Raw genomic sequence first — 19,906 nt, 5'->3', positions numbered from 1 at the left:
GAGATCATCGTGCGATGTCTGCCAGTCCGATCTTCCCCGGTCTCAAATCTTCTGCATCTCAGAGACACACAGCGCCGACGAGCAGATTCGGTCATCGGCATTTTCCGTCCCGCATACGAGACCCTACACACAAATACTTCTCAAACAGGCTCAATTTAGTCTTCCGTCCCTATCTTCCCCGCGATCGGAACTGGCGACCGCAGAGGTCGCGCTGCATTGCGGTCCGAGGGCGATCACAGACCGCGGTGCGGAGAGATAAGTACCAGACGTGTCCACGTGTCCAATCTAGAACGTAGCGATGAAGCCTACATCGAGGGTCGAGGAATCAGAGAAACCATCGTCGCTTCTTAGAGCAGCGACTAGGCGCCCGTATGGACAGGGACGCCAGCATCTCGCTCTGTTCCGTAAACAAAAGGGGCTGCACTGCAAGGCGCGAAGCGGAAACATAGGTTCCGCACATAAGGCCGCAAGGCCCGAACAGTCCCTCTCATCTAGGGCCAAGATTGCGCCCAATGTCATGGGAACAGTATCCACAGAAGTGATCCGTTCGCATTCGCGAAGAGCGAAGGGAGATCATGAAGTTCCGTTTGGTTCATCGAGCTGCGATATCATCGTCGCCCGCAGCCGCTGGCATCGACGAGGGCACCCACTGGGCACCCTACCCACATCTGAATCTGATGGCCCTAGAGCGCACGATCATCAACAGTTAGCCTTGCGTCGGTACGAAGCCGCTGATCTTACCCCGCTTTATTGACAAATCTATCCAGCGACGCCCCGATGATACGCCCCCAGATCTGCATGTTATCTAGACTTCGCTAGACTTCGCTTCGCTTTCTAGACACTATTCTGACCTATCTACTCAAAGTGGGCATGCTTTGCTAGACATCGTCGATATGATCGTGCCTTGGAATGAGGGCGCTGAACGTATGGAGCACGGTCGTCGTCCTATTTGCGCCAATCACGAGCGGTATTTGGTCGGTCTAGAGTAGACAAAGGCGTGCCATGCTACCATCCCGGATATGTCTGGTCGTGACAAGGCCATAAGCGCCGCGCCAACAACTGACAGGTGTTTGCGATCAACTGTATGCAGCGCTCCAATAGACGTAGACGGTGCACCGCCTGGTGCCCGTTCAGCGCTACGAGGACCCTGCGCTCATGAAAGAGGTTACATTTCAGAGCATGCCTCTCCGATCCGGTGGATTCCACTCACCATTGCGGATCCATCACGCCCGCTGTCCTCGGGCATCGGCACTGCAAGCCACACAAAGTCAGACCGTGCCGCGCAGGTGATGCTATGCGCGGCATCGCTTTCAGAGGCGTCTCGAGCGCAGAGCAAGGAGTTGCGTTACCGCATACATACATATGTAGCTCGTGCCAATGATGACGTTCAATTCCATTCCGGATGGAATCTCCATGTAGCCGCGGACTCGCACGCCGAAAACCAATACCTCAGAAGGACAGGGCATGGACTAGGAATGGACGCAAGTCCGATGGGTATATTGGAGCCACTTCATCTGGAAAGTGACTGGGCCGAAGACCCTGACAGGACGCTATGAACTGGATAGGTAAGCACAGAGCGGAACAGGGAGGTAAGGAGCGAACGACAACACAAAAAGTAATGATACGGATAGAGTATATGCAACGATCAGTCCGATAAGGATATGCGATGTATGCGGGGGAATAAGGTTTTACTATACAATTGACATGTAAGTTTGGAATATGACCGTCCAAATTGCCAGAGGAAACTCACGTAGTATTCAATTTCGAACTTTGAAATAAGATGAACAGATCAGCCAGGACGGAGGCTCTGATGAATATCACTACTCACGAACAAGAAGGCCACCTGACGTGGCCATAAAATGTTCAATCCTACAGGGTTATATAGCTCCTTGTTTATATCGTCGATGAGCCGACGCAGCCGGCTCATCTCCTACGATCGCCGCAGCCGCCGCAGCCTCAATCAGACAACCCACATGAGCCCAGGGTAAAACACCACTGACCTTGTCATAATGGGAGGATATCAAGAGCCTCGACAGATGTAATGAGAAGATATCAAGTGCATTGTCGAGGAGCGAGTGCCGGAGACTGTGCGCGGAAATGAGCAATTCATTGATCGCATTTATAGTCTCGAGGAACTGCGTTGGTGTGATCTGTCATCGCAGGGAGACATTAATCATGCTGTTGGAAAGCGGATAGACATCGAGAGTGTGCTTACGCGACCTTCGAGCTCCAGCGGGTATGTCGGCGAAAACTGCACGATCTCACCAACCGAGTAGTCCCTCTCCACCCTGACAATCTCTCGCGGGTGGTGCACTCCAATCTGCCCGATCGGCTCAGTGCCATACGCACAGTCCAAAGGCGGGGGCCCGAAGTAGTACGAAGAGATGGGTATGGAACGGCGGGTGGGTCTATAACCGACTGAGTCAGTCACAGTCTTCTTATCAAGCGAAGCAGTCCCCGGGAGACGTCAGAGATCGACGCGAAGGGAGTATAAACGCACTGTTTGTTGTTCATAAACGATGCTTCCCGTTTAAATTCCATATGATTGTCGTCTGGTGGTTCGGCGGTCTCCCATGGCGGGGGTGTGGGCGGCTGTATATCGAGGCGCAGCGGGTGTATATCGGTGCGCTGCGGGGACGTGGGCGAGCGCTCCTCGGTCTTTTCGCGCCATTCCAAGTTGTCTTCCTTCCCAATAGATCCTGTGTTTGACAGAGCGGGACTCACACGCCCGCCCGGAGGCTCATAGTTTACCCCGAGGATGCGCATTAATGGCGCGCCGTCCATACTCCCCTCCTTGATGGCGGATGACGAGTACGCAGCATTGTTGTCAGCTCGCGGTTCGTCGGCGGGCGCCACAACGAGAGCTTCCTCCTTGTCCAGCGAAGGGGAGATGTCGACGACAGATTCGGCGTCGACGAGTGATGGAGAAGAAGGGGAGAGGGTCATAGAGAGCGCTGCGGCTGAAGGAGAATACGGGAGCTCTGTAGGATGAGGAGGGCGTGGAGATGAGGGCGGAGAGAAACGTGTCGCAGCAGAGGCATCGTCAACAGAAGTCGATGGCATCGTCGCAGACTATGATCGCATCTGGCCTACTCGGATTTGAGACGAATGCAATGGGAAAAGGAAACGAAAGACGTCAGAAATGAATGGAGAGCGGAAGCGGAAATCCCTTGAACGCACCTGGCCTATGAGGCTGTCGGCAAGCAAGGTTTATGTATGAGGCGCCCGCGGTGCAAGCATGCATGACACATCGCGCGGTCGGTCCTGAAATGGCAATCCTTTGCTCTCAGAGATCTCAGCCGGAGGCACTTCAAGCAAGCTTGATTTTTGGGTCATAATGGTTCATAACAGGCGAGCGGCTATACTAGGGGCGCACAAAGCCTACAGGCATGACGGTTAAAATAACAGGACCTTCCAAAGCCAAATAATTATGTGTGTTGCGGAGAGAAAGAACAGAGGAAGAGAGATCGAGGATCATCTGCGAGGATACAAACACAAGAAAAGATACACCACTTTACGCTGACTTGTTGCATGTACTGTGCATAGGAGGAAAAAAGGAAAGGAGATAGTTCAATGTCACGAATGCTCGGACTTGTCAATGGAACCAGCACTCGACGCCGACATGGGGGCCATCTTTGACACAGGCGATCCTGCCGCAGGATTCATCACGTCGGATAGCTTGTTGCGAGAGGGCGGCTGGGCTGGCGGAGAATGTGATGGCGAACGCGAGTGTGTAGTGCGCTCGGTTTCGCGAGCTGGAGAAGGCGCGCTCGATGTCGGGGAAAGAGTGGCTATAGGTGGAAGTGCGACGTTGCCAGAATGCGAAAGACCAGCACCGATGGGCCGAGGATGGGGCGGCAGAACGGATGGTAATTGTGGACTAGATGGGTAGGAAGGGTGCTTGGCCTTCTCGATCTGTCGGTTCTCTGGCGAGCGGGAGGAGGGCTGTCCTCTGAACGGGACTGGAGATGGGTGCGAGGGTGGAGAAGCAGAAGACGCTCGGTGCTTTGGTGCCTCCATTTTTGAACGCTTCGCGTCGCCCTCCTCCGGCCCCGGACTCAGCGGTCGCTTCATTGACCCAGATGAGCCACGATCCGGCGGAGTGTTGCGCGACCGAGTCGAGGAGATGGACCCTCGGTGAGAGGCCAACGAAGGTGTGGGTGATGTTGGTCGAGGTCCACCGGGCGGCATAGCTGGCCCACTCGTGCTTCCAGAATACGGGACCTGCTGCTCTGGCGCACGATACGACGACAAGTTGATGAGTGCATCGGCAACTCCTTCATCATAGTCTTCGTCGACAACTCTCGCAGGCGGCATTGTAGTCGCGCTGGTCGGAGACTGCTGCACCGATCTGCTTGTCGATCCCGAACCATGCGAGCTCACCGGTTCAGGCGAGTCATTCGCCTTGTTCGTGTAGACGACTTTGAACGGAAGAGCCTGCTGCGGCGGTCGCTCTCCACCATACGGGTTCGGGGTCTCTGTACGGCCGCGATCATCCTTCGTGCGTTTTGTTCCAGCCCGGCGCCTCCGCTTCGGTGGCTCAGCAACGGGGGTCGAACCAGGACCTGTCATCGGGCGCTCTGCCTCCTTCTCCTTCACGCTTCGTCTTCGCCTATCCTTCTGTTCTGGAGCGACAGAACCGCGCTGTCCGTGGGGGCTCTCCGAGCCACGCACGTTACTACCCACGAAGGGGGGCGGGACATTGCGGTTGCCGCCACGCGCAGCATCCGGGGAGGTCTCATACATTCTGCTATTCCCCCGATGCTCTGGGACAATTTCACGATCGATCTGCATCGGCTCTGGCCGACGACCCATAGCAGCCGCAGGTGGCCGCTGAGGAGACGACGGCTGTGTATGGGATGGGGGTCCCGAGCGCATATCCCAATAAGCCCTTCCACCACTGGGGTGTGCGGAGACGGGGGAAGCCTCGCGTTCGCGCATGCGTGGGCTGATCACAGGATGGACCGGTGACACGGGTCGTGGAGGGTAGTAGGATGTTGAGTGTGCCGGATACTCACTACCAGGCCTGCCTCTCCGTTCGTGCTCGTGCTCCCATTCGCGACGTTCCCATGCTGCATCTCGAGAATCCCGGATGTCCCGAGGATCGCGGTCCACGGGGCGGGTGCTCATTTCTCGCCCGTAGGCACGAGGGGAACGAGAGTGGGTCTCAGACTGGCCCGGCCCCACAGGCAACCTCTCGCCTGGGTGATACCGTTGATACGGCGAAGCCCCGGGCGAATGTGGACGGCGGGAGTGGGGTGAGGGGGAGCCAGGAATAGAAGGAGCGTGAGAATGACGAGAGTAGTAAGGGTCGTGATGCGATGGCGCATTGCGCGCACTGTCTGGTTCATGCGAGGGCCCAGGGTGGTGCAAAAGCATATTGATGTGGCGACCTGGTGCAGAAGGGTAATTTGACCCAGGCTCACGTGTCGCAGGGATGTGATCGACATCCATAGGGGCAAGCGGAGTGTGAGAGGGCCCCTGGCGACTCTCGTCGAGTACGACTGGAGGTGGAGGCCCGCCCCTGAAAGGAGCAGGAGAACCCCGCGGTGCAATCTGAGGAGGTGGGGGAAGGCTGTGCTCACCAGGACCTCGCGAATCCGCTCTGAACATCGGGCGCGCACTGACGCCAGAGTGAAGCAGAAGGGAAGGCGTACCGAGGCCTGGAGGCGGTACAACCGCACTGGCATAGGCGGTGGGATGGACATCTTGTGGAGGAGGGGCAGCCGGCAGCTGAGCGCCTGTAGCTTGCGAATGCTTCAAGAGCTGCAGCCGCGAGGTCACGGATACATTCTGAGGGTCCAACTCAGCTGCGCGAGCGTATGCGTCGATGGCATCTGAGATCTGGTTGTTGCAGCTCTCGTAAAGGCTACCCAGGTCAAACCAAACCTCAGGGATGTAAGGGTTGATTCGAATCGCTCGAGAATACGCGTCCAGGGCATCGCGGAATTGATTTATCTGGAAGTACAGAACACCGATGGAGCACCAGAAAGTCGGATTGCGGCCATCGCGGTAGACGGCTTGCTGATATGCTTCGTAAGCCTTGTTGTATTTCTGCCCTGCCATATATGCGCGACCCAGAAGGTACCAACTTTGGGCATCAGCTGGATCTGGCGACAGGTCAGTCAAAGCTGTGAAATATCATGATGATTTAGACTCACCGGCTTCCAGGCTCTTCGTGAGATGATGGATAGCCACATCTTGATTCTGGAAGGGAGTGCCGTCCTGGTGGAATAGCCATCCCAGCTGCTGCAAGACTTTCGCGTGCACAGGATTCTCCGCTACTACACGCTCGTAGGCATCTCGCGCACGCACATGCTGTCGCAAAAATCAGGACGAATCAAGTATGCCTCATCCGTCGAACACTCACATCACCCTGTTGTTCATACACGTGTCCGATTTGGAACCAGATGTCCGCGTTCGCGAGAGGACTTGGTGGGTTTCGAAGTATTCTATCGAAGCAACGCAAGCTGTCGTCGTATTTTGACTGCTGTTTATAAATTATCCCGAGACGGAACAAGACTTCGTTGGATTTGTCGAAATCTTCTCAGAATCAGGATGATCAGTGATTTGAAGGCTTCTCGTGATGCGAGCGGTGTTACCTTTGTCCATTCTCAGGACGGATGAGAAGGCCTCTTCCGCATTGTCTAACGAGCCATATCGGTCGTAGAGGATCCCGATGCCGTACCACAGCTTAGGGTTTTCCTTGATGATTACGACAAAATTGAGAAGGAACAAAGTGGGAGGAGAAGCGCGTCACAAACCTTGGGGTTGGGAAGCGAATACAAGGCTTGCTGATACGCGGAGTAAGCCTTTTGCAAGTCGTCTTGCATGAGGTAACAATGCCCTAGAAGACATACAGGATCAATAAGGAAGCCTCGCTGGTGCCATGGAGTACGTACCGAGGGCGCTCCAAATTTCACCATTATCCTGTTGGAGATGAATCACGCGCTGGAAGTATTCGACCGCCTGGACAAGACGATGAGTCAGCACGTCGATTTGGTTCACAACAGGCCGGCCCAGGGCGCAACCGGCAAGCGCCGAGGAGACGTCGCCTAATTTGGCAGGTACGACTTACCATCGGGAAGTTTTCCTTGACCCGGGCGATGCCAGCAACCTGCGTCAGACCCGGAACGGACATCGGATTGTGGCGAAGGGCATTTTCGTAAGCGGAGAGGGCATGTTCCAGATCGCCCATTTGCTCAGCCACGTTGCCTGATCTGAAATGAGAGATGTGAAACCGCGCGCCAAGCGATAAGCGACGAACCTATTACGAGCCACGTCTGTTCGTTTGCATCAGCCAATTTTTGAATTGATGGCGGGATTGAGACGCCGTTGGAAGCGACGGTGGGGGCGACTTTCGGCGATATGGATGGGACGTGGCCATGGAGAGGGCCGTTTGGGATTGCGGTAGCTGCGGCGGGGACGACACCATTGCCGTTCAGGTGAGGGGGTGGGGGCTGGGGAACCTGGGGAGGGGCAAGGGGGACGGAATGGGGTTCGTGCAGGCGCAGGTCGCGCTCGGATTGTCGTGGGGTGTGTCTCATCATGCCTACTGGGAGGGAGGGGCCGGAGGGGGCACGTGTGGGGGAGAGGAGGAGGGGAGGGCGAAAAGACGACGAGGGAAGAAGAAACGCGATATATAAGGCGTGGAACGGTTGGATCAGGGCCTCGCACGATCAAGGCGATCGAAGATTGCTAGATGCCATACTAAATTTTTCTCCACCTTCTTCTCCACTTATCCGGCCAATTTGTGTATCGGTAACGAATCGAGATCCCCTTCCCCTTTCGGGATTAGTCATGAGCTTAAGAGCTTAACGGGTGCTGTTCTCTGCACGTTGCCCACGCCCCTTCACGCCCTCTCGTCCTCTCACGTCTTTCATCGAACCATGCATCCCAGCCGCCATCTGGGTCTCCGAACGCTGCGCTCAGGATCTAACAAGGTTTCACAAGCCCGACCGCTGGGCCACATTTCAACGCAGCACCTGCGGCTGTGGTGACGTCGAACCAGTCGCTCTATTTTGGTCCTCGCCGTCGGCAGTCGGCTCGGGATACATTACATATGGGATCGTCCGGAATCTGACTTGCCCTATGGCCATGTGTCACAGATGCCTGTCATCAAGGGGCCCGCAGCCGAGTTTCTGGCCTGTGTCATCGTGCCTTCTCTGTTTTTTTTAATTATCAGGCTGATCTGGCCCGGCCGTAGTGACGTGACTACCTCCGTTCGCATCTTATGGGGCGCTTGGCTGCGCCTGGATAACGTTACTGTCAGTTATGTGCACCTGCTCACATCTCCGTCGTGTTCGTAACTGTCCAACAGTCCAACACAAACAGGCGCTGCCAGTCCAGACAATCAACAAGCGTCTGTGGGTACCGCTTTCGATCACATCTAATCGGCCTCCGCACGCTTCCGGTAGGTCGGCCTACCAGCTGCGCATTTTGCCCACATTGCGATGTCTGGCGGACCAGCCCGGCTCGGGCTCGTCGCTTTTTTCGGAGTTGCAAAAGCAGTGCAGGTCAGCTTCCGATATCTCAGATCTTTCATGGAATTTGCTGGAAACTGCCCATTCGATATCTCATTCCAGCGGCGGCTAGTAAGATACCAGTTTCCCAACTCGGAGCGTTTACGATCTTCGTCTGGTGCACGAGCGTGAAGGAGGTGTTTCTATGCAAACGTCGTCTCCCCGTTTCACAGCACGGCCCGCTCGATCCAAACACCTCCTGACACGCTTGATCAATGTCCAATATTCAAACAAATCATCCGCATGTTCTGTCTCGCAGCGGACAAATCTCACTGGTTGAGAGGCGCCCACACGGCTTCGCAAATACGTTGCCACGGCGCGGAACGCCGAAGATGACGATAACGCCAGCGGATCTAAGTCGGTGCCAGTGCTTGGCGCCCGGTTCCTCGGGAGCCAGTCAGGTTCAATTCAATCACTACACACAGCCGGGCGTACGTGCAATGCGTGTCATCCAACGTCAACTGAATCATCGAAGAGGCTGCGTCTGTGCGATGAGACCGAGCATTCTACTTTTGAAGAACAGACATCTCATCTGAATCTACCTGTCTGTGATGATCCAGACCCTGGCGTCAATTCGAAATCATATCGCGTGCGCCGAGATCGATGTGCGCGATACATATCAAGCGAGACCGAGCGAGACTGGCAGCCGGCAACTTGCCAAACAGAAGCAACACCATGTTTCCGCATTCGTGCCAACGCTTTACTTCTAACCCAAGTGCTGCCGAACCCTCTGTGGAGGAGCGATCAACGCCGAAAACAGGGTCCCACAACATACTCACTTTGTTCGATGGATGTTTGACAGTTTGCTACGCGACCACAGCTGTGCCTTCTTCGCTACAGTGCCCACTGATCAGTTATCGCAGCCTTCCATAGCCGTGTGACATCCAGTCACAAATGTGTGACTATCGATCTTCCTCGCTGCAAACATCACCCACTTGCCTTTAACCTGAATCTGTATTGACATCAACTGCATAGACTTGGACTTGTGTGAAGCGACCTCGCGATGACTCGTAAGTGCCTCTAGATAGTGATCTTGTATGGTACTAAAGATATGCAACATGGTAGGTGGTAACCAGCGGGAGACGGATCGCGCAAAGGCGCAGAAGAAAGCGGCAGCGGCCAAAGGCAAGCCTAAAGAGAGCAATGCGAGCCTGCAGAAGCGGAAGGAGCAGTAAGTCCTCCCGTGTCTTTTCAGCACGCCTGCTCTTGTCCTAAAGCGGCATTGCCACAGCGATGCGGAGGTTTTACGCGCCAAGCAGAAAGTAAGTTTGCTGATGCTCTCGACGTGTTGTATCCTTTTGCAAGACTTGGTTCTGTAGAAAAAGGATGAGGAAAAGAGCACAGCGGGTGCGTCAGGAGGTGATGGTAAATAACATCCACTCAGGACCTGAGGCCCCGAGGGAGGTGAGTCGACACAATCAACCGTCGCTTGGATTATCAACGACAAAAAAAGACATCTGCACAGGGTCCCCGCCTGACTTGGCCCGTGTTCTCAGTCCGTCCTGGTTGCTCTGTACACTGATCGCGTCGTCACCCCCGTGTAATTACCTGTTTTCAACTTTGACATGGTGGACTCGTCTCAGCTAGGTGGATCACGTTGATTGGTCCGAGCGGCAGTGCGAACGTGATTCTGATTCAGCCACAGCGCCCGTCGCTCGTTCCATGCATAGGCTAAGAACTGATCCCGTACACCCGATGCCCCACATCTTTATCAGATCGCCACTTGGCCGCGATGCACCGCCGCTAGATAAATCCAAATGTGATGACTGCATCTTGATGGATGATCTTCTGACAGCAACACGCCACCGCCCCTATGTGCTGCGATGTGGAATGGATCGTGAGAAGGGACCCTGAAGAAGGCTCGCCATTACGGCTGTCGAGCTGATTTCCATTTTGACTGTCCATCACCCATTACCATCGCACGCAGGTCCAGAATAGGAACGATCGTGCCATCTTTTGGTATTCAAGCGGGCGAGAAGCTTGCGACTGATCTGGCGCGGAGAGGGTGGGGACGCACCAAGGGGCCGGCGAAAGGAGTCGATGTCACTGGCACGGGCGAGGAAGCCTAGTCGCGGGACTGGTCGAGTGGCATGGAGCCCTCTGGACCGACATCATTTTACGCGCAGAGAACCCACCTGAACCGCAACGAGAGGCAGACGAGAAGCCAGGAAGCGTTGCTGCCCGGCGAGGCGCGCGCGGGGTCCCGGTCGATTATCGCCCGGCACCTGTCAGCACGCGCTGCGTCCCGTGGACATCGACCCCTTCGCTCCCCTTCGCCCCTTCCAGCTTCCTCGCTCGAAGCCCACGCGCACATGGGCGGCTGCATGTCGGTGAAATCCAATGCTTGTTTCTCGAAGGCGGCGGATCTGGAAACCCGCGCCCCAAATGGCCAGGCTCGCTCACGGCCCGTCGCGCAATCACCACAGTCCCTTCTGCGTCGTTCGCATAGGCTCGTTCACATCACCGTATATCAGTACTAGTGCCCTCCCAGGGGTGGCGTTTGTACGGGAATAGACAAAGTGCATCTGTGCGTGTCATTGGCAGGCACGCTTCTGATCACGATGGGGTCTAACCTAGGACAGCGACTGCGGGAAGCAGCTCTGGGCATCAGGGGAGCGAAGCAGACACTTAGTAGGAAGCAACACATGAAAAGGTTCGATTTGAGTCTACATTTCAAAGACAGCGCACGCTATCGCCAAAGGGACCGCGGGATCACAGAACGAGCACACGCCGACAGGTGCCGGGCTTCTTCCGTGGGCATGTGTACGACCACCAGACGTATATCTGGGAGATGGAACGCGAAGGACGCTATATATATATATATATATACGGACCAGCGGGATTTGACGCATCGCACTTCCATCTGGAGCCGGGAGAGCCGCGGGGAAAAGGCGAATAGGAGCCACCGATGCGCGCGCAGTCTGTTCTCACTGATCAGCTGTGTCCTTGGATCACGAGGCGAGTGAGCGAATCCTGTCGGTTGTTACGCGAAAAAGACTCTCGGGAAGACATTGCCTGGCGCCCAACGAGCGTTGTGTATGCGTCAACCAGGGTTGGCGTTGTGACAGGCAAAAAGGGGCAGCGCTGGCCATCTTTGGGATCTGGGGCCACATGCATCTAGATCGGAACATCGATGATTGATCGATGACGCGTCGGGCTGCACATCAGCATCAGAACCTGCCCAAACAAGACGCTGACGGAGGGAAATAAGTAGGGACGCTGCATTCCCTTTGTCACCCCCGCGTCTCACGGTGGCCCTCCAGACCCATCGAACAAGGTCGCCTCCATCACCCGGCCCTGTCAACACTGTCAGGCCGGCAACTTAGATGGCCAATGCGACCGTTTCAATCCCTGTGTGCATGATGCATCGAAGTGCCTGTCAGACCCTGGCTCGCACGACCCTGCACGGATGCGCGGTCGGCGCTGGCCTCACCGACGGTGAGAGGCAAGCCGAGCTAAGCTTGCTCACAGACATTCAGCGCTTTCAGCATCAACCTCGGAGACAGTCCTCACAAGGCGCTGTTCCTATGATCCAGCTTACGCAAGTTCAGATTCTGTCAGCAGCGGACATCGAAACGCTAGATATTCGTGACACCCACCAGGACTTCTGCCAGAGAAAGGCCGCTCGATTTCACAAGGCACGAGGCGTCCTAAACGCGGGGCCGAAGAGCGCAGGACCCATTGGGATCCTGGCTGACACACGGGGAAGCCTGGGGAAGCCTTCACGAGGCACTCATGGAAACAGAGCAAAGAATCATATGTCCATCCGTAGCAAGGCATGAACTAAACATATAAGAATATACCCATGCACGCCTTCCCGTGGAGCCGCCGTGACACGATCGTCTACTTGATTTTGGCCGCTTCCCCGCTGTCCAGCCGTCTCCTCCGACTTGGCGTCTGCACTTCTTCGTCCTCCCGCCCGCTCCAAGCAGATCCCCATGAGGACGCAGGGAGATATTGCGGAGGAAACGGCGTCGGAGGCGCCAGGGTGTAAGACGGCTGGTGACGCAGAGGCGGCGTGCTCATCTCTGGGTGATGTCGCGATCGATAGAGCGAAAGCAGGGCGTTGATAAAAATAGTCAGGAACGCAAGCGACGTCAGCGTAAACACCTGCGCAAGGACACATGGTCCGAGTATAAGAACCATGACAGGGGCAGAACAGAGAGGGCGGGACATGCCAAGGTTTTCCAGCTGATGGGTTCCACGAATCCATTCACCACCTCTGCGATAAGCTCCGCCCCGACCCTCGCACGTCCAACGACCGTGGGGTCGCGATTCATGCACGTCTCCCAGGCGCCGCATTGGCGCATCATCGCCGGAATGGGGTTGGAACCGCACAGGTTCGCTTTATACTGAGCCGCGCAGTTGGAAATTTCCTGCACGATATCTACAAACCAGCAAGTCCGCGCGCCAGTGGTCAGCGGAAGTATTAATGGAACGATCCACGATACGATCGAAGGCTGACCCATTGAATACTCGGAGATTCGCTGCTCCACATCCCGCTGAACGGTAAGAATGAACTGCAGAACCAGATAGAGGAACACGAGGATGAGTGACAGGTTGAAGAAAAATTGAAGGTATCTGCGTAATTATAGACTCAGGGGTCAGTACGCGAACAGTTAAGCATTCTGGCTTCAGCGACCCGACTGACCCCAAAAGAATATAAGGCGTATCGGCATGCGGCGCGGAAGGCGAAGGCATGTTGAGCGTGTAATGGTGCGACGTCTTCTGCACCCGCGACTTCCTGGGACTCGACCGAACCGCGTCACGATCGCTCTCACTCTCGCCGTCATCGTCGCTCTCATCGCCGTCGTCATCTGACCTCTTCTTCACCAGCTGGAGCGCCCGTTCCCGGGCTTTCTGCCGTGACTTGAACACCCGCTTCATCCCGCCCAACGCCACCGCGCGCAGGCCGTCGGACGCCTCCTCGAGATTTGGCGGGCTAGCCTCTGCCATGTCGACATCCCTGATCTCTTCCTGGGGAAATGCCTTGATGGGGGAGAATTGGGGTGGCGGGGCCCAGGCATGCATGTAAGGTGTTTGTGGGGCCGGGGATTGGAATATGAACGGCACAGTCGGGTTTGAACCAAATGTTGGTAGTGACGGTGTGGAGGGGAAGGGCGGGGCAGGAGGGTTGAGGTCATTAAAAGGCCCTACACAATGCAGGTGAAGGAGGCGCAAGTGGTTGTGCGAACGAAGAGGCGCGTACGTTTCTGAGGCGTGTGAGGTTCATCACGATTCTCCACCCACACAGGTTTGATATTCGCGCTAGGACGAGATGTAAACTGGAAGTCCATGGGGGCCTCCGTTGACCTTTGACGGCTGGCCATCGCGAGTAGTATAGATTCAGAAAGAAACAACTAGACGCTCTGCCATACGACGTGGCTCGTTCTGTGTCACGCTGATGAAGACATACATACAAAGGCTCACCGATTACAGGGACTGCTGTAGATTACCAGAGCTCTGATAGCATTTGGTTATGCGGAATATGCTTCTGGAGAAGCGGTGGTGAGGTGCAGCGTGTCGTTGTAAAACAGAACTTGGCATGCTTGCGGTACGCGTCGGTCACGTCGCGTGACCTCTCACGGCGCGTGCCGCCAACACGCTCATTCAGCAGCTCTCGTCGCCTGCCTCATCTTCCTCTCAGACAAAAAATCAGGTTCAGCAGCATGAACGCGTTGCGCTCGGCTCTCCCATCACTACGCAGACAAATTCCACTTGGGGCTCGGCGTTTCCATCCACTAGCTTCATGGAGTGGTTCACAACCAGCAACGTCATCGTCGGCCTGGTCGCCTCCAACGGCGAACGGCTTGGTGCCCATAGTTATTGAACAGACAGTGTGTACATTCTAAGAACAAGAACCTGTTTGCTTAATACGCCATTCATATCTCAGGGAAGAGGAGAGCGATCTTACGACATATTCTCTCGTCTCCTGCGAGAGCGAGTCATCATGCTTTACGGCCCAGTCAGTCCTAATCTTTTTTTTGGCTTCCACTATGTTACACTTTAAACACTTCTCGCGGTTATAGATACGTGACACAGACTCTGCTCTGATAGTCGCACAGCTCCTGTTTCTTGAGGCCGAGGAAACCTCAAAGCCGATCCATCTATACATCAACTCTCCTGGAGGTAGTGTAACCGCAGGTCTCGCGATATATGATACAGTAAGAGCCAAATGACATCACACTTGACATCTTACCGACTGGTACAGATGCAGGTCGGATCAAATTAGCCACTGCACTTGATTAAACTAACTGGATGGCCACATCGAAATAGTACGTTTCATCACCAATCCACACATACTGTGTCGGCCAAGCAAGCTCGATGGGCTCTCTTCTCCTTGCTGCAGGTGCGGCTTCTCACACAGCCTATATATGCCTTCATGTGTCAAATTCGTTCTGACACAACCAATGTCCACCCTGCAGGCGAGAACGGCAAAAGGCACTGTCTTCCAAACGCCAGCATCATGATTCACCGTGAGCCTTTATGAACGCGATCGTGTCTCCGAGCACATGATCCACTAATGCGACATTCCGACCCCCTACTTCCGCCGCGCAGAGCCTTCGGGAGGCGCTTCAGGGCAAGCGTCAGACATCGCGATTCACGCCAAGGAGATCCTCCGCATCCGCAAGCTCTTGACTGGCATCTACCAGAAGCACTGTGCCCAGAGCGGCGAGTCGGAGGAAGCTGGAGTTCAGCGCTTCGGTACGTCCAGCGCACCGCCTCATCACGTAGACCCCTTCTATGCACCCGCCTTCCATACCACGCCATTTTGAGCCTCCGCGCCTCCCTACATCCCACTTCATATCCCTCGTCTCTATTTCTTCCGGAACGCACACGATCCGCTGACGTCGCACGTCTCCCATCGCTTGGGGTTGCTCGCTCGGTACAGAAACGGCGCTCGAGAGGGATTACTTCATGACGGGTACGTCACCGTTCTGCGTCCGTGGGCGCGCCGCGCTGGCGCGAGCGTAATAGTTTGACCGACCCTTGCTTGACAGCCCAAGAAGCGCTCGCATTTGGCATCGTCGACGGCATACTCGAGAAGCGCCCGAAGTTCGACGGTGACAGCCCCTAGCTGTCGGCATGCCCGCGCTGATTTGCTGTTTGTTCCGACGCGCACCTATCACCTTTTCGCGCTGGATCACGCGGTGCTTGCATCCGATGTACTTAATGCGAACATGCACGCCGTGCATTCATGCCTTGTTGATCCGATCGCCTGCCCAACTTTGTTGGGACAAGCACGTCCGAAGAAGGCCAATCAAAGCAATAGATATCTCTACGGGTAACATCGTACACATGATATCGAATGACCTCCACAAATCCCAAGCAAATACTTCCACCGATCACTCAGCGCTAACGTGATCGCCGGAGTCTCATAGCAAAGTGAATAGCAATAGTGAACGAAAAAAAAGCGCGAAACAAACTCAACACGTTCTATCTCCTAGGACCGTTCCACTGCGACTCGTCCACCCAATGGTCGCGGGCGTTTCGACCCCCGCTGCGCGCACTTGACCCAGATCCATTCCTATCGTGTGAACTGTTCTGTGCGGGCGCTCTGTGTTGTGCACAACAGGGTTTGATCAATCTGCCGTTTGTCTGAGCATAATATTTGTTCGAGGGCTTACCCAGAACGGAGCGCACGCGGGACAGCAGCCGCAGGTTGTGGAGCCCGTGCCACAGACGTGGGCGCGGTTCCCTGAAGGCTGGGAATCCGCTGCCCGCGGTATCCTGCGATGGCCGGAACGGAAGAGGGCGGCTTGTTGGCTCTGCTCGTGCAGTTCCGTTTTATGCCTGTGCACGCACACGATCGTCAGCACCCGCACCGCGCGAGCGAGGCACGAGGCAGGGAACGACGAGAAAGAAGAGGGCGACGTACACATTCCCAGGCCCCAGACGAGGAGTATCAAGATGATGCCGACGATGACAGTCACCGGGATGGAGATCTGCAGATTCGAAACGTACCATGCCTGTGTGAGAAGGGAAGCATGTCAGCGCCAGCATCTTCGCCCGCGCCCGTGTGCGTCGAAGCCTGGTCGCGCGGCGGAGAAAGACGACGACGAGAGACCGGGCACGCCGATAGACATACCTTTGCCGTATCGAGCAGGCTGCCTGCTTCACATGTTCCATTCTGGCAATTGCCTCCGTATCCTGCACACGTTCATTGATGAACAACGTATGAAGATGAGAATGCGAGAAGCCCCTACCGCAAGGAGACCCGTCGATGAGGGACGAGCCCAAGACGATGCATTGGTTCGTCGATTGAGGATCTTGGCACGATACCGAGCAGGATTTATCGTTCTGGCTGGGACACGCTTGCGATAAGCCCATGGAAGACCCCACCTGCTGACATTGCTCTGTCCACCCATGCTCGCTTAAGCGGACTCGCCTTCCAAACACAAGGAAATACACCAGACACTCACGACTCAAAGACGTACATTGCCCACTCGCGCATGCCAAGCCATCAGACCCACAGCTCTTCCCGTTTGGTGCGAAAATATCCGCGGGACAGCTCGACGATGAGCCGGTGCACATCTCCGCAGTGTCGCAGCTCGCATCCTTCGCGGGACGACACACCTGCGTCGATGGCGCGAACTGGCACGAGCTCAGGCAGCACGCGCTGCTGTCGGGGTCGCACACTGAACCCGACGTGAACTTGCACGTCGCCGAATTGCAGCACGTTGAGTTGCGACCCGGCCCGGGATCGCAGTCCTCGCCGTCCTCGACGATGCCGTTCCCGCACATCTGGAGCGAGATCGTCCGCCGAGATGCGTCAGGGTCGACGAGGCAGCTCGTCGTGACCTTCCCTGCGGAACTGGTGCCTGAGAGCAGCGAGCCTGAATGACCGCGATGCAGTTAGACAAGGTCGAGCGGAGCTGCACACAGGGCAAGCGGCGGGTGCAATCAATGTCGGAGCGACTTACAGATATTGCCGATAGTGCATGGGGAGAACTGCATTTCCCCATCCGTGGCTACGGGACTCATGATGAACTGGGCGTTGGCGTTGCACGAGCTTGCCGACATCGGACAGCACGGGCTGGTGCTGTTACAACCGCTCGCGCACTGCACCATAATCAAAGTCAACTAAACCCGCGCAACAGAAATGCACCGATCCTCACATCATGCTGACAACAGTGAGGATTTCGCTCGTCAGCGTCAAGAGCCCAACGGAAACATCACGCCAAGCGCGCGACTCACGATTGCACCGAAGTTATGCCCGATCTCGTGGGCGACGACCTGCCATTCCACACGCCCGGCGGTGGACACAGCCGTTCCGGACACTATCGAGGAGCCACTCCCACTCGCGGTCTGCTGGCAGAGAGTCGCAAGCCAGGCGATGCCGACCTCGGAACCGGTCGGGCAGCCGCTCATAAGATGCCACAGGCCCGCGCTATCGTTGCCCTTCTGCCCTCGCCATTGTGAGAACAGCGAGAGCCGCTGGTCGAGTTCGACGTTGCTGCAATCGACGTTCCAAGGAATCTTCGGGTCCGCAGTGGTAGGACACCTGTGGAATACACACGTTCAAAACCGTCCATACGCAAGAATTCTCCGCGCCTACGTTTCATTTTGTATTTGAAGCTCTACGATACCGAGGCTGATGTTAAACGTATTCTGATGCCGTGGTATTGAAATGCTGCAACGCTGAAAAAGACACAAATCAATCATACCTTGTAGAGGGCGCTAGCAGTGTTCCAGTCGTGCAATATTTGCTGAGTCGCATTTTGCGCCGAGCCATACTGTTGAACATATGTGCAGTCGGCCGCTACGCCCATGTAGATCTATAAAAACAACAGATCGCTGAGCCTCGGCATCCAACCGCGGCCGTGCAGCGTTTCCTGACGCACCACTTTCTGAGACTTGGGGCAGCCAGCGGTTTGCCCGATGACGTCCTTGAAGCTATGGCACAAGGGAAAGAAAGGCGTCAGCACCGGGATCGACGGTGCCGTCCGAACGTCCTCTCGACGACGCACTTGGTACTCATGCCCCCGCCCGCAACGTCGTCGCGCTTCACGAACGCATCTGCGTACGAAGACTCAACGAAACCAAAAGGGTCAGACCACGAGCTCACGGCCGGCTTACGCAGCACGGGATTGGACCACGGATCGCTGTTCCACTGCAGCCTGTCGTGCCCGCACATCTGCGGGGGCGCGTGCGCGGGCACGTCCTCGAGCAGCACCGGGTGCCCCGCGAGCGCAGCGGCGTGCTCGTGCACGCTCATCACGTCGGCGTCGCGCCATATCACGAGCGGGGCGTCGGGGTCGTCCTGCGCGAGCAAGACGTTCGGGTCCATGTCCATCTTGTTGCGGAGGTAGTTGTCCTTGGTCATGACGTGGTGCACGACGCCGTGCGCGGAGAACGCGCCCTCGAATACAGGCGCGAGCCCACGGTCGACGTCACCCTGGTGATGCATCATGATGCGGGCCCAGCCGAGTGCGGGGCTGGTCCCGGGGGGCAGGACGACGCCGGCGGTGTCCTCGCGCATGCGGTCGAGGGAGGACGCGGCGGGGACGACTTCGCCCCAGTAAGCTTTCACCGACGAGCGCAGAAGCGGCTCGGTGCGCGTGGGGACGCCGGTGCCGTCGGGGGCGGCGGTATAGTAGACCACGCGGGCTGCGGGGTGGATGAGGTGCTCGTTCGGGCGAAGGTGGAGATGGAAGGTGTCGCCGAAGGCGGAGAGGGTGAGGCGGAAGGAGTCTGTGTGGTGGAGTGTTTTGGAGTCGAGGGGGAAGGTGGGGACATCGTGAGCGCGGGCGGTGAGGCGGTTGCGGGGGAGGATTTCGACTGCGAGGGTGGATGGGTGGGAGATGCGCTTGAGGGGACGTGGAGGAGAACTGGAAGCTATCCCGCGCCGGAGCGGAGAACGAACGGTCACGCAAGCTGGGGCGCCATGGAGGCGAGGCGGACGAACCTGATACTAAAGAAAGAGAGGCCAGAAAGATGACGGCCAGCGCATAGAATCGATGGACGGGCGACATAAGACGCACAATAGCCCGGCCTGGGGAAAGGGCGCGCACCAAGTAATTCAGCAGACGGTGAGCTGAGGACGTGAGGCTATATAGGATGAAAGCGGTCACTGCACCTGCGGGAGCTGAAGGAAGGTCGGGTCGGGTCGAGCACGGCAAGGACCAAGGAGCAGCCAAGTGCTTATTCTGGTCGGCCAAGAGGAACAGGTGGCTCTGCCGGGCAGGAGAGGGCAATGCTGTGCGGCGCCCAACCTCGTCGTCACGCTCGACGTCTAGAGTGGACGTCGTAGATGTTACGACACCCGTTCCCCTTCTATCCGGGCTGCGCTTCCACTCTCGCAACGGAACTTTCTTACACATGCGCTCACTCGTTCAATACGTGTATACAGTCCCTCACTGACGCACGACTGCTTTTTACAT

At 56.4% G+C, this 19,906-nt stretch overlaps 8 protein-coding genes across 8 annotated transcripts; 3 read left to right on the top strand and 5 right to left on the bottom strand.

Annotated features, from left to right (window-relative positions):
• Window positions 1-86: 86 nt before the first annotated feature.
• Window positions 87-3,135, bottom strand: HETIRDRAFT_431933 (uncharacterized protein). The gene is made up of 8 exons (XM_009543232.1): window positions 2,501-3,135; window positions 2,216-2,408; window positions 2,001-2,150; window positions 1,829-1,930; window positions 1,751-1,768; window positions 1,211-1,691; window positions 742-1,147; window positions 87-683 (listed from the first exon to the last, which is right to left on the bottom strand). The coding sequence occupies exons 1-6, from the start codon at window positions 3,061-3,063 to the stop codon at window positions 1,689-1,691; spliced, it is 1,029 nt and encodes a 342-aa protein (XP_009541527.1). The 5' UTR covers window positions 3,064-3,135; the 3' UTR covers window positions 87-683; window positions 742-1,147; window positions 1,211-1,688.
• Window positions 3,136-3,304: 169 nt separating this feature from the next.
• HETIRDRAFT_438052 (uncharacterized protein) lies at window positions 3,305-4,097 on the bottom strand. Its single transcript, XM_009543231.1, has one exon. The coding sequence runs from the start codon at window positions 4,072-4,074 to the stop codon at window positions 3,577-3,579; it is 498 nt and encodes a 165-aa protein (XP_009541526.1). The 5' UTR covers window positions 4,075-4,097; the 3' UTR covers window positions 3,305-3,576.
• Window positions 4,098-5,697: 1,600 nt separating this feature from the next.
• HETIRDRAFT_246092 (uncharacterized protein) lies at window positions 5,698-7,216 on the bottom strand (the record flags this gene model as incomplete). The annotated part of the gene is made up of 7 exons (XM_009543230.1): window positions 5,698-6,110; window positions 6,162-6,318; window positions 6,371-6,546; window positions 6,603-6,705; window positions 6,765-6,847; window positions 6,903-6,969; window positions 7,079-7,216. Coding segments are annotated over 7 exons (1,137 nt in total), but the record flags the coding sequence as incomplete, so codon positions are not given.
• Window positions 7,217-9,525: 2,309 nt separating this feature from the next.
• On the top strand, window positions 9,526-9,895 carry HETIRDRAFT_167219 (uncharacterized protein; the record flags this gene model as incomplete). The annotated part of the gene is made up of 4 exons (XM_009543229.1): window positions 9,526-9,532; window positions 9,588-9,693; window positions 9,754-9,784; window positions 9,842-9,895. The coding sequence occupies 4 exons, from the start codon at window positions 9,526-9,528 to the stop codon at window positions 9,893-9,895; spliced, it is 198 nt and encodes a 65-aa protein (XP_009541524.1).
• A 753-nt stretch (window positions 9,896-10,648) lies between these two features.
• Window positions 10,649-10,971, top strand: HETIRDRAFT_457136 (uncharacterized protein; the record flags this gene model as incomplete). The annotated part of the gene is made up of 1 exon (XM_009543228.1): window positions 10,649-10,971. A coding segment is annotated over one exon (323 nt), but the record flags the coding sequence as incomplete, so codon positions are not given.
• Window positions 10,972-12,260: 1,289 nt separating this feature from the next.
• HETIRDRAFT_431929 (uncharacterized protein) lies at window positions 12,261-14,020 on the bottom strand. Its single transcript, XM_009543227.1, has 6 exons — window positions 13,953-14,020; window positions 13,732-13,891; window positions 13,174-13,675; window positions 12,988-13,103; window positions 12,701-12,909; window positions 12,261-12,632 (listed from the first exon to the last, which is right to left on the bottom strand). Exons 2-6 carry the CDS (start codon window positions 13,850-13,852, stop codon window positions 12,366-12,368), a joined length of 1,215 nt encoding a protein of 404 aa, XP_009541522.1. The 5' UTR covers window positions 13,853-13,891; window positions 13,953-14,020; the 3' UTR covers window positions 12,261-12,365.
• A 395-nt stretch (window positions 14,021-14,415) lies between these two features.
• On the top strand, window positions 14,416-15,725 carry HETIRDRAFT_31617 (serine protease S14). The gene is made up of 7 exons (XM_009542006.1): window positions 14,416-14,487; window positions 14,552-14,692; window positions 14,799-14,871; window positions 14,948-14,998; window positions 15,081-15,227; window positions 15,415-15,447; window positions 15,524-15,725. Exons 1-7 carry the CDS (start codon window positions 14,473-14,475, stop codon window positions 15,598-15,600), a joined length of 537 nt encoding a protein of 178 aa, XP_009540301.1. The 5' UTR covers window positions 14,416-14,472; the 3' UTR covers window positions 15,601-15,725.
• Window positions 15,726-15,772: 47 nt separating this feature from the next.
• HETIRDRAFT_31615 (Metallo peptidase M12B) lies at window positions 15,773-18,301 on the bottom strand. The gene is made up of 11 exons (XM_009542005.1): window positions 18,191-18,301; window positions 18,082-18,134; window positions 17,721-18,027; window positions 17,642-17,647; window positions 17,447-17,585; window positions 16,946-17,359; window positions 16,730-16,879; window positions 16,612-16,673; window positions 16,402-16,492; window positions 16,151-16,316; window positions 15,773-16,080 (listed from the first exon to the last, which is right to left on the bottom strand). Exons 1-11 carry the CDS (start codon window positions 18,293-18,295, stop codon window positions 15,960-15,962), a joined length of 1,614 nt encoding a protein of 537 aa, XP_009540300.1. The 5' UTR covers window positions 18,296-18,301; the 3' UTR covers window positions 15,773-15,959.
• Window positions 18,302-19,906: the final 1,605 nt, after the last annotated feature.

The sequence above is a fragment of the Heterobasidion irregulare genome (genome assembly GCF_000320585.1).
Source record: "Heterobasidion irregulare TC 32-1 unplaced genomic scaffold scaffold_01, whole genome shotgun sequence".
NCBI lineage: Eukaryota > Fungi > Basidiomycota > Agaricomycetes > Russulales > Bondarzewiaceae > Heterobasidion > Heterobasidion irregulare.
The sequence above is the reverse complement of the archived record's forward strand: the minus strand, read 5'-3'. Positions and strand labels throughout refer to the sequence as shown.